The 17258-nt window shown below is 39.2% G+C and overlaps 2 protein-coding genes and 1 pseudogene across 2 annotated transcripts; all 3 read left to right on the forward strand.

Annotated features, from left to right (window-relative positions):
* The first annotated feature begins 574 nt into the window (after positions 1 to 574).
* LOC142986016 (uncharacterized) lies at positions 575 to 8000 on the forward strand. Its single transcript, XM_076134250.1, has 3 exons — positions 575 to 1306; positions 1714 to 1720; positions 7903 to 8000. Exons 1-3 carry the CDS (start codon positions 575 to 577, stop codon positions 7998 to 8000), a joined length of 837 nt encoding a protein of 278 aa, XP_075990365.1.
* LOC142986014 (uncharacterized) lies at positions 4570 to 7747 on the forward strand. Its single transcript, XM_076134248.1, has 2 exons — positions 4570 to 5994; positions 7243 to 7747. Exons 1-2 carry the CDS (start codon positions 4782 to 4784, stop codon positions 7623 to 7625), a joined length of 1596 nt encoding a protein of 531 aa, XP_075990363.1. The 5' UTR covers positions 4570 to 4781; the 3' UTR covers positions 7626 to 7747.
* A 660-nt stretch (positions 8001 to 8660) lies between the features above and the next one.
* Positions 8661 to 11486, forward strand: LOC142985778 (uncharacterized; annotated as a pseudogene).
* The last annotated feature ends 5772 nt before the right edge of the window (positions 11487 to 17258 follow it).

A 17258-nucleotide genomic window follows, 5' to 3' on the forward strand; every position in this document is an offset into this window, starting at 1 on the left:
TGATGTTGAACTCTGACATTCCTCGATGGCAACAGTGGTAGGATGCTTCTTTTTAATGTGATTTAATAATGTGGTCGTATACTCCGTACAGAAAAGTTATTTAAAAATATAATTAAAGTGAATTTAGTGTTAAAAATTCGTACAAGTGACAATAAACGAGTGATTATGACTATATATTGAAGACAGAGTTCCAGTGTACGAATTATATCCAAAAAATCTAAAAAACTGAAGTGTAAACAAACAACAGTGTACAAACTTTTGAAATCCATTATCGCTATTCTATAAACTTAAATTGCGTCTGTGTTAATCAGTGAAGGTGCCAAAGTGTAAATAACTGGGTGATCTGAGTTGTTCTAATTACTTTTAGAAAAACATAACCTCACATCATAATGAATTTGCAATTTCGCTCCTCGTCGTAGAAAATAAAGTGCGAAACAGCGCTATCTATTAGAAAAACCACACACTACGTTCGACTGATGTGCGCACACGCACAATAGCACACGCACCATAGCTACAAAATAGTACCACCCAGTTCTACTAGAGGGCGCAACGAGTACTAAAACAAATAGACACCATGGAAGAGATTATGAAAGCCCTTAAAAATATCCAAAAAGAACTAAACGCACAAAAGATAGAAATTCAGAAAAGCGGTGAAAAGGTGACAGAACAAGTAATACTCAACATAAGTAACAAATTAGAAGAGAAATTTACAGTATTGGAGGAAAAACATCAAATCTTAAAGGAAAAAACTGAACAACAAGAAAAAAGAATTCAAATTATGGAAAAACAAGCAAGACAAAGAAACATAATTTTCTTTGGTATTGAAGAAGGCGAGGCATCCTACCATAACTTGGAAAACAATATATTGCAATTCATAAATGAAATTTTTTCCCTGCAAATGGATTGTAGAGATATTCAGGAAATTAAAAGAGTGGGAAAAAAAGGAGAAAGGCCGCGACCAATAATTGTTACGTTTTGTACCCTTGGTTCAAAGATTAACATTTTAAAGCAAAAAAGATCACTGAAAGATACCCAATATCACTTGAGCGAAGATTACCCTAAGTACATATTAGAAAAAAGGAAAGAACTTCAGGCAGAAGCTAATAAAGAACGTGAAAAGGGAAATAAAGTAACGATAAAATACGATAAACTTGTCATATTAAAATCAAACAACAAAAGAACATTGGAAGCTTCACCGGAGTCTGTTCCCAATACTCAACCACAAACTGGTACTAGTACAACAAGAGCCAGCAAGAAAAACAAAATAAAACAATCAAACCCATCTATATCCAGATCAAACAGTGTTGTTGCGGCTAACGCCTCACGTCGTCGAAAGTTTTAAACACGTCAATCCAGTGATTGCTATTAAACTTTTAATAGGCGCTTGCGCACTACATTGTTCTTCAGCTAATTTATTTTGAACTGTCACTCCAATACGAACTACCATATCGGTCACACTGTAACACGGAATATTTTTGCAATATAAAGTTTTTTATATCTAATTTGGACTTTAATTAGCCCCAGTGTATACTCTAAATATACATATTGGTGGCCCATGAGGGGAAAATACAATCAAGAAACAAAAATACGACAAAATAGTGGAAATCAGCGCATGAAATCTGTTGAGGAACCAAGCCAGCACGTGCCGTACGAATTGATGAGCGGGTTTCTTCGACGTGATTGAAGACATTGAACACTGAAGAAGAGTTCAAGACTGAAGGTGCAGCCAGAATCATCTACGAGTTCAGGCTGGAGCGAGCAGTGATTCCACAAAAGTATCACATCGCGCATCGGACTTCTGCAAAGCCAGATAAGTGCCCTTGTCCTTCCTAATTACCTAGTCTTCACCTAATATTCAATCCAAATTCCATAAATATTCTTTCCAGTTATTTAGCAGTCAAATTCATTTGTGCAAATTAGTAATTTAAGTAGATTTCTAGAAAATTGCATCGTCATTCTCAGTCTACCTACAAGATAAAATAATTATCTAACTAATTTCTTTTTTTTGAATAAATTAGCTTCTTTGTTGAAAAACTGATCCATAATTATTAAACCTATTGATAAAATAACATTAGACCAATATTTGCTCATCATTATTAGGTAATTTTGAAAGAATCGTCTTTAGGTCCAAAGGTCGCTAACGTTTCCTAGTCTAGCAATAGATACTTATTTTGATGCCGATAATTTCAGATTGTTATCTACGCTGAACCGAGTGCGTTATCTCGCCGTCTGCAATCAGCTGATCGAGCGCAACCGGTTCCCGGCAGCCAGGTGTCGCCGAGATTAAGGAGCGTGAGCCATTCTTTGTTATTAATTGATTAGTCATTTAAACTTGTTTTGATACATCATTGAACTTAATATTTTACACATATTTACTCACAATGCCTAACGAGAGTGTAGATAAAACACGTCTTAGGGATTTGACTGTTAAAAGATCGTCTGCTAAAGGACAGATAACTAAATTTAAGAATTATTTGAATAGCATTACGAAAGTTACTAAGCTTGATACTGTAGAATTAACTGAGCTAAGGTTAAAGCTTGCAAAATTCGAGGCACTGTCAGTAAGGGTTGGTGACTTGCAGAATGAGATTGAGGTTTTAAATTCAGATAATTTAGAAGCTGAAATTGATGAGCGTGAAAATATCGAAACTGACATTATTATGAACATTGCCACTGCAAAAACTTTAGTGGACAAATTTTCCAATCTTGAATCTGAACATAGACGTAGTTCAATACATGATAATTCTTGTTGTTCGGATCATCAAGCAGCTAGCGTAAAATTGCCTCAAATCCAAATAGCCAAGTTTGACGGTTCTTATTTCCGATGGTTAGAATTCCGTGACACTTTTGAAAGTTTGATACACAAAAATGATCGTATAACAGAAATTCAGAAGTTCCATTACCTCATTTCTTATCTAGAAGGTGACGCCGCGAGAATTGTTTCAAATCTTGAGATATCAAACGCAAACTATTCGGAAGCATGGAAATTACTTTGTAATCGTTATAATAATAACAGAGTGTTAAAAAATCATCACTTCAAATCATTACTTCATTTTAAGCCGTTTACACGTGAATCAGAAAGGTCATTAAGATTTCTAGTTGATCATGTCACTAAAAACTTGCGTGCGTTGACCAGTTTAGGGCAACCCACAGACCATTGGGATGGTCTACTAATTTTCATTTTGTCAGAAAAGTTAGACACTGATACTGTAGCAAAATGGGAAGAATTTATTAAACGATCTGACGATGATGACCCAAAGTTAGAACAGTTTTATAAGTTTTTGACTGACCGTGCGGATGTATTGGAGTCATCAAATCGGAATAAGCAAGAAAGTAATGTACCTAAATGCCACACAGCAGGTGCGCGCAGTAGTCTTACTACAGCAAATAACCAAAAACGTCCTAGTTTAAATACTTTTACAAAATCATTTGCTGTTTCTAATACTAAATTTAATAAATCAAAAAACACTCACAAAGATAACAGTTCTAACGGTTATTTATGTATTATTTGTGATGATAATCACAGAATTTATGACTGTCCTACTTTCAAAGCAAAGGGGATAGATGAAAGAATGGTAGAAGTTAATAAATACAAATTGTGTCTTAACTGTCTTAGACAGGGACATCAGGTAGAATCATGTCGGATGGGACCGTGTCGTGAGTGCAATAAAAGGCATCATAGTTTGCTGCACCGTCCTGCGTCATGCCCTAATGTTAATCTTGTATCAGTAGATGAAACTAGCTATGATGAAACCATTGCTAGTTTTGCAAAACGAAATTCAAATCAAATACTGTTATCAACAGCGATGATTGTAGTCTCGAATCCGTTGACCCAGCAAAAGGAGCAAGTTCGAGCGCTGCTAGATTGTGGCAGTCAATCATCATTTATTTCTAAATCGCTAAAGGATAAACTTGCATTAAAATCTATACCTATTGATTCGCTAAAAATCGTAGGAATTGGAAATACTGTTTCCTCGCACATTGCAGAAAGTTGTAATGTACAAATTAAATCTTTAAATCATAAATACAATGCAAAATGCAGTTGTCTTGTTCTAAAAGACCTAACCGGTGTAATACCTAGGTACCCGGTCAATATTAACTTATTGAATTTACCTAAAGACATAGCACTGGCTGATCCTACATTCGGGCAGCCTGCACCAGTAGACGTCTTGATAGGCGTTGATCTATTTTGGGACATCCTAGGTGACGAGCAACGTTCCCTAGGCCCACAAAATCCAAAGCTGATAAGTTCGCAGCTGGGCTGGATAATATCCGGACCAATAAATTCATATTTTAACAACAAAAATACTTATTGCAATAAAGTTATTGTTTCAAATATTAATGATATTAAAAAATCATTATGTAAATTCTGGGAATTAGAAGAGGTTCCTACGAAACGTGTAATGAGCGAAGATGAAAAAGCTTGCGAACAACATTTCATCACTCACACTCGTAGAGAAATCACCGGCAGATTTTGTGTAAACCTACCTCTAAAGGACACTCCAGACTGCTTGGGTGATAGTTATAGTTTAGCCAAAAGACGGTTACATTATTTAGAAAAACGGTTTAGAAAACATCCGCTTTTAAAATCTGAATATGCAGAATTTATAAGCGAATATTCCGAATTAGGTCATCTCTCCTTAGCCAAAGAGATACAAAGCCCATCGTATTATTTATGTCATCATGCGGTATTGAAACAAGAAAGTGAGTCGACTAAATTACGGGTAGTTTTTGATGGGTCAGCAGCTTCTACATCAGGTTATGCTTTAAACGATATTTTAATGGTAGGTCCGACTCTTCAAGACTCACTCTTTGCTATATTAATACGTGCTAGACAATACAAATACCTCTTAACTGGTGACATTGAAAAAATGTACCGTCAGGTCCTAGTAGCTGAAAACGATCGTTGTCTACAGCGTATTCTATGGCGTGAGGGTGAATCACAACCTATTACAGCGTACGACTTAAATACTCTCACCTATGGTACCGCAAGCGCTAGCTATTTAAGCACTCGTTGCCTATGGCAACTAGGCGACGAACATAATGATGACGTCATCAAACGCGTAATACAAAAAGATTTTTACGTCGATGATTTGATAACGGGCGCAGATAATGATCAGGATTTACGCTACATCCAAAGAGGCGTTTCTGAAGCTCTAAGAAAGGGCTGTTTTAATTTGAGAAAATATAAAAGTAATAATCCATCTATTTTTGAAAATATAAACTTAAATCAAGGTAACTTAACTATTAGTGAATCATCAAGTACTCTTGGTTTAGGATGGAGACCAACCAGTGATACATTATTTTTCCCAATTAAAGGCTTTTCGCTTGATAAACAAGCGACAGTCACAAAACGATTTGTCATGTCAAATTCTTTTAAAATTTTTGACCCTCTAGGAATCTTGAGTCCGGTCATCATTCAACCTAAAATCATGTTACAAAAAATGTGGCAACAAAAATTAGATTGGGATGATCCAGTTAGTAGTGATTTGAGAGACGAATGGCTAAATTTTACTGATAATTTAAAATATTTACATTCATTTCAGATTCCTAGATTAGTGCTATGTGATAAGCCTGAATTCATAGAGTTACACTCGTTTAGTGACGCGTCACAATGTGCATATGGCGCATGTATTTACTTAAAATCAGTAAATCGTAATGGCGACACCACCATCAAACTATTATGCGCTAAGTCAAAGGTATCGCCTATAAAGCCAAGTACAATACCACGTTTGGAATTATGTGCTGCACTAATGGCCGCAAAACTTTGTAAATCTGTTTTAGATTCGCTACGGTACAACCCGGGAAAATTGGTGCACTGGTGTGATTCTAGTGTTGTTTTGAGTTGGATAAACAATGATCCAACCAAATTAAAAATGTTCGTGGCAAATCGTGTCTGCGAAATAGTTGAACTAACTAATGCATCATCGTGGCGTTATGTACCCACTGCACTGAACCCTGCAGATTTGATATCTAGGGGTATGGATGCAAAAAGTTTGTTATCAAAGGAATTATGGTGGTCAGGTCCTAGTTTCCTAAGTCAGGATGAATCTAAATGGCCACTGCTAAAAGAATGCAAGGTAAATGACTTACCCGAAGTAAAGGCATTCACATCAATAGATAATAATAATAACAATACCGTAATTAATTTTGATAATTTCGCATCTTTCAATAAACTTCGGAATGTAGTTGCATATTGCCGGAGGTTTATTTATAATACAAAACATCCAGTTAACAAACGTATAGGCATTCTAACAGCTGACGAGTTGTTGGAATCGTTTCATTCATTATGCGTTATCGCTCAGCGTGAGTCATTTCCTAATGAATATGATTTACTTACAAAAGGTAAACAGCTACCTGCTCGAAGTAAAATATTGTCATTATCTCCGTTTGTGGATGAAGATAATTTAATTCGCGTTGGTGGACGCATAAATGCATCCGCCTGTAGTTTTGAAAAAAGGCATCCAATACTTTTACACGCTGCGCATAAATTAACAAAATTGTATTTTGAAAAAGAGCATCTAGTAAACTTGCATGCAGGTCCGCAGTTGTTGTTAGCAACAGTAAGGGAAACAGTTTGGCCTGTCAATGGCAAATATCTTGCTAGGCGGACAGCTAACAAATGCGTGCGATGTAGGCGATTAAGTGGCAAAACACTTTGCCCGAAAATGGGTGACTTACCTTCACAGCGAGTAAACCCAGATTATCCATTCATATCCGTGGGTTTAGATTTTGCTGGACCTTTTTCTATCCTTAATCGTAAAGGTCGTGGAAGTCGTTTAATTAAGTGTTATATGTGTATTTTTGTGTGTTTACGTTATAAATGTATTCATTTGGAGGCAGTTAGTGATTTAAGTAAAGATGCATTTGTGATGACTCTTAGAAGGTTTATTGCACGTAGAGGAAAACCATTAGAAATATTTTGTGACAATGGTCGCAATTTTGTTGCTGCCGCGAAGGAGATAGGAGATTTTATTAAACAAAACACTGAACCAATATCTAATTTTGCAAGTCAGCAGGGTATTAAGTTCAATTTTATACCTGCTTACGCTCCTCACTTCGGCGGCATTTGGGAGGCCGGCGTTAAATCGGCTAAATACCACATCAAACGCGTTATCGGCAATAGTAATTTAACATTTGAGGAAATTATTACGTTGTTTGCACAAGTGGAGGCGATTCTTAATAGCCGTCCATTGTGTCCTTTGTCATCCAGTCCCAATGACCTCCTCTCCTTGTCCCCAGGGCACTTCATCATAGGCCGGCCGCTAAACGCGCTGCCTTTACCAGCCTTGGTAGAAAAAGACAACAACAATCGCAACAGATATAAGCGCCTTGAAACCATAAGGCAGCATTTCTGGCAGAGGTGGCAAAAGGAATATTTATCGGAGCTGCAGCAGCGAACGAAGTGGCGCAAGGACAATGCTAAGCTCAACGTTGGTGACATGGTACTGCTGGCGGAAGATAACACTCCTCCATTAAGCTGGCGCCTAGGTCGAGTTCTACGACTGTTCCCTGGACCAGATGGAGCAGCACGAGTCGCGGAAGTCAAAACTCAGCGAGGTTGCGTTCGCCGTCCGTTCACTCGTCTATGCCCGCTGCCCACCGCTGACGAACTACAGGCTTGAAAGGAACCTTTCAAGGGCCGGGAATATGTTGCGGCTAACGCCTCACGTCGTCGAAAGTTTTAAACACGTCAATCCAGTGATTGCTATTAAACTTTTAATAGGCGCTTGCGCACTACATTGTTCTTCAGCTAATTTATTTTGAACTGTCACTCCAATACGAACTACCATATCGGTCACACTGTAACACGGAATATTTTTGCAATATAAAGTTTTTTATATCTAATTTGGACTTTAATTAGCCCCAGTGTATACTCTAAATATACAAGTGTCTCTGAAGGAGTTATAAAACCAAGCATCCTGAGTTACCTCGTAAACAACAACATCAACACACCACGCAACCAAATCAACGATACAACCGATAACTTAAACTCATAGCAACCAACGCCCCCCTCCCTCTACGATGCAACATTAAACCAAATACAAAGAAACAACAAAAACCATCTTCCAACCCGGCTGGTCACCGTGGAAGATCAAGACCAAAACCCTCTAAAGAAGATATCTCAAACTTCTACAACAATAAGAAAAGAGACGGAAACCCAAGAAATACTTAAATCAAACAAAAAACAAAAAGATCACATTTATATAGTAACTTACAACGTCAGAACTTTATCTACTCACGAACGCTTAATCGAACTTAGCGAAGCGCTCATTAAAGTTAAATATAACATAGTTGGATTGTGTGAAATAAGAAGAACGGGCACCCGGATAGAGGAATATAATAATTTTATACTATGCCACACGGGACACACACCCGGCAGACACGGAGTAGGTTTCATAATAAATAGAACCCGCAAGAATTGGATTGAAAGTTTCGTGGGCATAAATGAGAGAGTAGCATTATTGAACTTAAATATACAAGGACTGTCTATGTCACTTATACAAATATATGCACCGACTGAAACTGCGTCTGAAGAAGAGATTAACATCTTTTACTCGAATGTCTATAGAGCCATAGACCAAGCTTACAAGAACTATATCTTACTGGGCGATTTTAACGCAAAAATAGGCCAACCAAGAGACGATGAACATCTCATAATGAAACCAAACGGGTATGGTGAAAGAAACCAGAGAGGTCAGAGGCTAATTGATTTCGCCCTTGAACACAAACTTGCGATCTTAAATACTTTCTTCCGTAAAAAACCAAACCAAAGATGGACCTGGCGTTCACCAAATGGCAAATTCAAAAATGAAATAGACTTCATTCTGTCAAATCAACTAAATATCTTCCGAAACATAGAAGTCTTAAACATAAACTACCCGTCGGACCACAGAGCAATCAGAGCAACCATGTCTATCACAAAACAGAGGAAAAACCGCACAGCCTACAAAAGCAATCGATATTCATAACTTTTAAACTCTCGCGTTGCATGTTTAATGTATAATAGAATACGGGAATTAACGCGAACACGCATTTTTCCTTAAAATGCCTAACGTTTCGGCGCAGGTTGCACTCGCCGTGGTCCCAGGCAGACTGACAGGAAGACGGCTTCAAATTATCCGCGACGTGGAATCCAGTGATTACTGTTACAAAACCTCGCTATGTTTCGCAATCGGTTAGCTCACAGAATAGGGACACGGTTAGTGTAGTGTGTGGTGGCGGTTGGAAAAATCAAAATATGAGGGTGGATGGACATTCGTCCGCCTCATATACACGAAGTCCTGTCATCGCTGCTCCAGTCTGCCTGGGACCACGGCGAGTGCAACCTGCGCCGAAACGTTAGGCATTTTAAGGTAAAATGCGTGTTCGCGTTCATTCCCGTATTCTATTATACATTAATCGATATTCATCTCTGAAAACTGAACACGAAATAATATCTTACAGACAAAACATCGCATCTAAACTAGAGGATATAAATGAATACCAAGAAAATACATCACTTCAGGCTTTCTATGACAAACTGACCAAAACTATAACCCAGAGCTTACTGGACGCTCGAAGCCTTAACGAAGCATCAAAAGGCAACCATAAAGTCCTAAAAGAGCGAACACTGGAACTTATCAAAAGAAGACAAGAGTTACAACACAAAAAAATAAAAACTCGTGCCACAAAAAACGAACTATCGGCTTTATATAAACTTATAAGCAAATATATTAAACATGACTACAAAAGCTACAGATCGAAGACTATCGAAAAACATTTGGAAAAAGCAGGAAGTTCAAAGAAGGCGCTCAAAGATCTAAGAACAAATAAATATTGGATAGATGGCTTAAACTGCAAAGACAAGACCGTAAATAATCGCAAAGAAATCATAGATGTAGCAACTCATTTCTATAAAAACCTCTACAAAACACGAGATAAAGAGTGTACCAGTTTTAGAAACATAAATAATATAAACTCTACAGACGAGAGCGGAAATATAGCACCAATAACCGAAAATGAAGTCATACAAGAAATAAAAAGGTTAAAGCTAGATAAAAGCCCAGGACCCGACGGCATTACAAACGAAGCTATAAAAGCTGCCTGGCCGCTACTGACTCCATCAATAACACACTTATTTAACCTTATATTAAAAACCGCCGAAATACCATCACAGTGGGTAGAGTCAGAAATAATTTTAATCTACAAAAAAGGTGACTCAAAAGATATTAGAAACTACAGGCCTATAAGCCTTCTCTCGTGTATCTACAAACTGTTTTCCTCCATAATCAACAAAAGAATAAGTGTCACAATAGAAGCATACCAACCAATAGAACAAGCAGGCTTTCGCAAGCGCTTCTCAACAATCGACCATATACATACTCTAGAACGAATAATAGAAAAATACCAAGAGAAGCAAAGAGTGCTCTACATCGCATACGTTGATTATAAAAAAGCGTTTGATACCGTGTCACATTCAAGTATATGGACCGCTCTGGAAGCTCAAAAAGTTGAACAAGAGTATATAAATATAATCAGGAACATTTATAAAGGCAGCACAGCAAAAATAAAACTAGAAAACACTGGCCCTTCATTCTCTATTGAGAGAGGCGTGAAACAGGGCGACCCGATGTCTCCAAAATTATTTATATCAATCCTAGAGTCAGTAATAAAAAGAGTTAACTGGGAAAACACAGGATTAAATATCAATGGCAAGTATTTATCGCACCTGCGCTTTGCAGACGACTTAGTTCTGCTGTCAGAATCTAGTACACCATTACAAAACATGATTTATTCACTAAATACAGCTAGTAAGCAGATAGGACTAGAAATGAATCTTTTGAAAACTATGGTCATGACAAATAGTACACAGAGAGGAATATCGGTGGACGGTGAAACCCTGAAATATACAGATAAATACATCTATCTTGGAAAAGAAATTGGCTTTAACAAAAAAACAAAATGAACTAGAAGTAGAAAGAAGAGTACAAAGTACTTGGAATAAATACTGGTCATTAAAAGAGATATTCAAAAGTAACATGCCAACAAATATCAAAACAAAAGTCATGACTTCATGCCTCCTACCCTGTCTAACCTACGCATGCCAAACCTGGAAATATACATCCAAACTAAAAAGCAAAATCATTACCTGCCAACGCGGAATAGAACGAAGTATGCTGAACATTAAAAAGATGGATAAAATTCGTCACACAAAAATCAGAGAAACCACCAAAGCGACAGATGCTCTAACTTACGCTAAGAAACTGAAATGGAAATGGGCTGGGCATGTAGCAAGGCTAAAGGACGAAAGATGGACCAGCAGGGTAACAACGTGGAAAGGCCCAATCGGCAAACGTCTCAAAGGCAGACCCCTCACGAGATGGGCAGACGAGCTGGTAAAAATAGCTGGTCCCTGCTGGCCGCAAATAGCCCAGGATAGAGACATATGGAACTCTTTAGAGGAGACCTTCACCTTCACTCGAGGAGGGGTTCATGCAAGCTAACAATCTAACACTATCAACATAGCAAGCTAACATTTTACATTATGTTATAACCAATAACTAAATCTATACTAATATTATAAAGCTGAAGAGTTTGTTTGTTTGTTTGATTGTTTGTTTGTTTGTTTGTTTGTTTGTTTGTTTGAACGCGCTAATCTCAGGAACTACTGGTCCGATTTGAAAAATTCTTTCAGTGTTAGATAGCCCATTTATCGAGGAAGGTTATAGGCTATATATCATCACGCTACGACTAATAGGAGCAGAGTAACAGTAAAAAATGTTACAAAAACGGGAAAATTTTGACCCATTCTCTCTTATGTGACGCAAGCGAAGTTGCGCGAGTCATAACTAAGAAATGTATTAAGAAACGCCTCACACAGTTGCCAGTTTGTTACATTTGGGAGATTATCAGGGGGTTATCAGCATGTATGGCGAGTTCATTCGTTATGAGTTCGTTTGCTCCACCTAATGTCTCTTATCAGAGCCAGCGCGCATCGGAACAAACTTATCACATCCGTCGCTTTGTCTACATGTAATTGTGTCATTATTTATTGTAAGCTTTCTATGGGGACAGAATTGATCGATTTATACATACTTTATTGGATTTAAATGTGTAATTTGGAAAAGAAAAATGAACGTTTTGCGTAATTGGGTCAATATCCTTAAAGCTGCTTTTTATCTATTGACGCGAATAGCCATTTAATTCGTTTCCTTAAATACTCTTAAAATTTGCTTCGTGACAATCAAAGCAAAAAGCATTAACGAATAGCTTGCAAGCAGTTCAGTGATGCATTTTAATTTTATTATAGGAATTGACTTCTAGAAAATGGTCTAAGCACTAAAATGGTAATAGTAGAAAAGTACATTTATTGTCAATCTTATTTCAGCCTCCCGAGGGTCAACAACCTCAGTTTTGAGATAAATTTATGTTAATTTAAGTTTATCACTAACAAAACTTAATTCACACGTTCATTAATAAAGACGCACACACAATAATAACACCATTTTCCCGTTGGGGTAGAGAGACCGAAGAATGCCACTTGCTACGATTCCTACAACCCTTGCTTAATCTACATAAAAATGTGTACATCCAACAAAGACATCATATTTAAAGCCTATTAGCTTTTATTTAAACAAAACTCATCAGTTTTAACATCGAATACGTGCTACAGTATAAATATTCCTGCTTTGAGAATAATTAATACTGCAAATTAGCTGTTTCAAAATATTTTGTAATGCCTTTGACGGAAACCGAACTTAGGTTCTAGAAATTTCGTATTCCTATGCTTTGGTAAAAAAGAATTGTAGGTATGATGTAGCCTTTCTATTCCAAACTTTATAAGCTAAGTTCCAAAACGAAGCGTTAAATAATACCTAAACTAATCTTACAAATAACTTTGATTGTACATCAAAGTGTTGCCGCTGAATGCCGCTTATTAGACTTCTAGATCATATGGACCACATCGAATAAACATGGTCAGAATCTGCACGGCCACACTGGTCACTCCCCGGAAACATTCGCATTCGTATGTAGCTATGTAGTATAGTAATGCAAAGTTCTGCAGCTTATGGCGCGGGACCAACTGTTCTTACATTCTTAAGTAGGTACTCTTCAACTTTAAATCAATGCACTGACATAATTATTATTATAAGAGATTGAAATACTCCGCTATCTTCACTGTCGCTGAAAGATATTGACTTAAGTATATTAGAAAAGTAATTCATTTTCCTAACGCTTCATGACACTCTGAGAAAATAAGAGAACAATACTTAATGCGTAAGCGTATTTAAGCTTATTTACCCCTGATACCAACAGACCCCTACACAGAGTTATTGCATGTATAGATAAGTGATTGTAAAAAAACTTTCTAAATTATACTAGAAGTACCTACTAGAAGCTGTTGCATTTATCGGGGATACTACTCTCAATATAGTCCCTCCCAGTCTTAGTAGGCACTGAAGAAAATGATGATAAGTGGGCCATATCCCGTCATACATTATATTTACAATAGTTATAGCGTATTGCGCGAAATAATGTTATTCTTGTGATGTAAGGGAAGGTGCGGGGTGAATGCCCTATGAGTCTCAACTAAATATAGGCGCACTATTTCGGCCCGGCCCATGTGACGATACATTGCGCTGTTGCATTCCTTTTTTACCCTTAATTTTATGAGGATAAGTTAATGGATTGTGTCAGGATAACTGAGGTTACATCGCTAGGATAGCTTAAAATTATTTTTATCTGCTGCAACTTATTTATATCTAATTGTGCTATGATTGTTTCATAACGCACACTATATTGTTCGATTAATTAGTCAGCAACATTCAAATAGACTACACAGTCTTCCCGACAAAATACAATAAAATATAACTAACACAAAACCAAAACGATAGTATTATAAGAATTTATCTTTCACCTTACCCCGTTTTCTGAGGTACATTTAGCGGTAGTTTATCTATTCAATAGTGTCAAAACTCATTGAAAAAAGCGCTATTGAATAGATAAACCACCGCTAAATGTACCTCAGAAAACGGGGATTACTGCCGTAAGTATAACATTTTCCGTACAGTGTTTGTCAATTAACTCGTGAAAGAAGACTTGTTGGGATTTATTTTAATAAGTATTACATTAACAATCGTAGATATTTTTTATAGCCCAGGCACTGCATTGCTCTCAGGACAAACCATCCCTTGATATTGTCATACACATTAAACATGATAATTATAAGTCATCTGGCCAGAAACCCAGTTGCAAGTATTACATTATAAACCCAATACATTAATCTGTACCTAATCAACAAAGGAATTGGCGTCTATTACGAGTATTGTTGTAATTTTTCTTTCACTATTTCAAAATTTTAAAACCACTGAAGAGCAACACGAATTTGTAGTTAATAAATATATTATACTATCTACTTATCTTTTGCACAGAAAGGCAAAATTCACGGGGCCTTAGACTCTCAATTATATTCTCACTTCTAATTGCACAAAAAAGTATAATAAAATGGTGATTAGATTCTCGTTTGAATCGAAATATTACAAATTATTACACAAGTACAATATACAAATACATTAGGTAAACAAATTGACAGATAACTTAAGTATCGTATTACTCATTGCTCGGCATGTTCCTGTTATAGCTAGCTCGTTAAAATTCGGACTTATTCGCTGTCCTGCTCTCAAACCCTCTCTGTCACTCTGAAGACTTAACTTCAATCGTTATGAACCGAGAATCAACTTTATGAGGGTTCCGACAACTCATGAAAGGTCTACCAATCGATTAAGTTCTATGATAGATTGCTACTTATGGATAAGTAAATCCTAACAATACCTACACAATGATTTAAAATGCGATTTTTTGTAGAGATGGAGTCATTATTGTTATTCTTTCACTTTAAATAACTAAGTTGATTGAAATGTGATACACAAATAGTTAATTACCAGGACTCATCCATACTATCCATACTAATATTATAAATGCGAAAGTAACTCTGTCTGTCTGTCTGTCTGTCTGCTACTCAATCACGCCTAAACTACTGAACCAATTTGCATGAAATTTAGTATGAAGATATTTTGATACCCGAGAAAGGACATAGGCTACTTTTTACCCCGGGAAAATGACGCATTTCCCGGGAAAATTCAGGTGGCGAACGAAGTCGCGAATAATCATATTATAATGACATTAAATTAACAAAATTCCGTTGTCATGGCAACTGTCATAATGGCGGATATGCATTAGCGCGACTTCGTTACATTAAGAGATATAAATATCTTTAAGAATATTTTTCGTGAAAAAAAAAGCATATTTTATATCATCACGCTACGACCAATAAGAGCAGAGTAACAGTATAAAAGTGTTACAAAAACGTGGAAAATTCTGACTCATTCTCTCTTATGTGACGCAAGCGAAGTTGCGCGGGTCAGCTAGTAAATAATAAACAAAAAGCCTGCGCATATCAAGCGGTTCAGTGCAAAGATAGCTGAACCGTATTACACCGGCCAAACACATGGCTTTACGTATGTTGTGACGTATGCCAATTAAGCGTGACTAGCTGACCCGTGCAGCTCCGCTCGCGTGAATTTAGTACTGTTGCTTATTCGTTTGAGCACGCGAATTGCGAAGCACTCGATACACGTACACATAAAAATGCTAACAACTCTTTGTCATCTAATGGTTATTTACGAAAGGGACACACAATGTGACACAGGCTCAGGCAGGCCTGATTTCCTGTGAGGGATTTTGGGATTTTGATTGGAGGATATTCTGGAGGTGTTGTTAGAGCGTTTTATTGATTTTTTTTGACTGACCTGGCCTGTTTTCTGGACTTTGATACTGCTTTTTGCTAGAGAGTTATCTTGATGACTCTCTAGTATTCTGCATCGACTTCGCGTAGCATTTTGGACTGATCTCTCATACTTTGACCGTTGACCTTGGCTTGTTTTGTGGATACCGTTGCTTCCGATTTGGATTTGCCGTTCGCGGCATTTGTTGATGGAGTCGGACTCCAGTTCGGCTTCGGGCGGCGGTGCCCGCCGTAAGAGGCACCGGACTTCCCCAATCCTGGGATCTGGGCCGTCTGGGTCTGAGACCGAGACAGAGTGCCCGCGCGGGCCGGTGGCGCGGCGCGGGAAAACGTCCTCTGGGGCTACATCCTCCAGAGGCGGGGTTTCGTCCCGTGGGGTCATGGCTCCCCCTGATCCCGTCTTTGACCCTGAGGAGGGTATGGAGAGCTCGGCCTCTGAGTCTCCATACCGCATGGACGCCGAACAGCTGAGGGCGCAGGCCGGCCAGAGTGCGGCCGCAATTTACGAGGTTGTCCGCAAGTCGGGCCACCTCCAGGGGGGTTGCCAGAGAACCCTTAAGCTGGCGGCAGCGGGTCTCCTGGACATTGTGGAGGCCCTGGCGGACCGGACGGTGTCCGATGAAGTCCGCTGTACCAGGGTGGAATCCGCCCGGATCCGTCGTGAGAACGACATGCTTCGGGCGGAAAGGAAGGCGCTCCTGCGGGAGTTGGAGCAGGCAAAGGCCCCCCCTCCTGCAACAAGAGCAACGTGCCCACCACCTGCCCCTGTGGCCTCGGACTCCACTCCGACCGTCGCGGAGCTCTCGGAAGAGCTTAGGCGCTCCCTCATCGCCTCGGTAGGGACGATGCTGGACGCCCGCTTTGAAGGAATTGAGGGGCGCCTGCTCCCGGAGGCGAGGGTCCGTCCTCCCCTTAGGGCGGACAGAATGTCGGCGGGGTCCTCTGCCACCCCGACGCCTGTGCTTACTCCGGCCCCGACGTCGGATGTCGTGGGACCTCTCCCCACTTCGCGGGCCGGGAAAAGGGGGAAGAAGAAAGGGGTAAGCCACCCCCCTGTCGCCGAACTGCCGGCGGTTGCCCCAACACCGAGGGCAGCTGAGGCTCCTCCGGAGGCGGGTCCGTCGGGATCAGCGTCCACCTGGTCGGAGGTGGTACGCAAGGGGAAGGGCAAGGGGAAGAAAACCCTCCCTAACGCGACGGCTCAGGTGCCGGCCTCTCAGGCAGGCAAGAAGCCGCAGCCGGCCAGGCCGAGGCTGACCGTTCCGAAGTCGGCGGCGGTGGTGGTAACCCTCCATTCAGAGGCTGCCGCCAAGGGTGTGACCTATGCCCAGGCCATGGAGCGCGCGGAGGAGGCAGTTAACCCGATGGACCTGGGCATAAAGTCCGTCCATTTCCGTCGGTCTGCCACCGGGGCTAGGATCATCGAAATCCCGGGCTCCCAAGGCCAAGAGAAGGCCTGCGCCCTGGCGGA

Source organism: Anticarsia gemmatalis, chromosome W, assembly GCF_050436995.1.
Source record: "Anticarsia gemmatalis isolate Benzon Research Colony breed Stoneville strain chromosome W, ilAntGemm2 primary, whole genome shotgun sequence".
NCBI lineage: Eukaryota > Metazoa > Arthropoda > Insecta > Lepidoptera > Erebidae > Anticarsia > Anticarsia gemmatalis.

Bases quoted from the DNA above. Each gene is read 5' to 3' on its own strand.
- LOC142986016 (XM_076134250.1), top strand. From the start codon at position 575: ATGGAAGAGATTATGAAAGCCCTTAAAAATATCCAAAAAGAACTAAAC.
- LOC142986014 (XM_076134248.1), top strand. From the start codon at position 4,782: ATGGTAGGTCCGACTCTTCAAGACTCACTCTTTGCTATATTAATACGT. The intron at 5,995-7,242 runs GTTTGTTATCAA...CCTTGTCCCCAG, and splicing joins TAGGGGTATGGATGCAAAAA to GGCACTTCATCATAGGCCGG.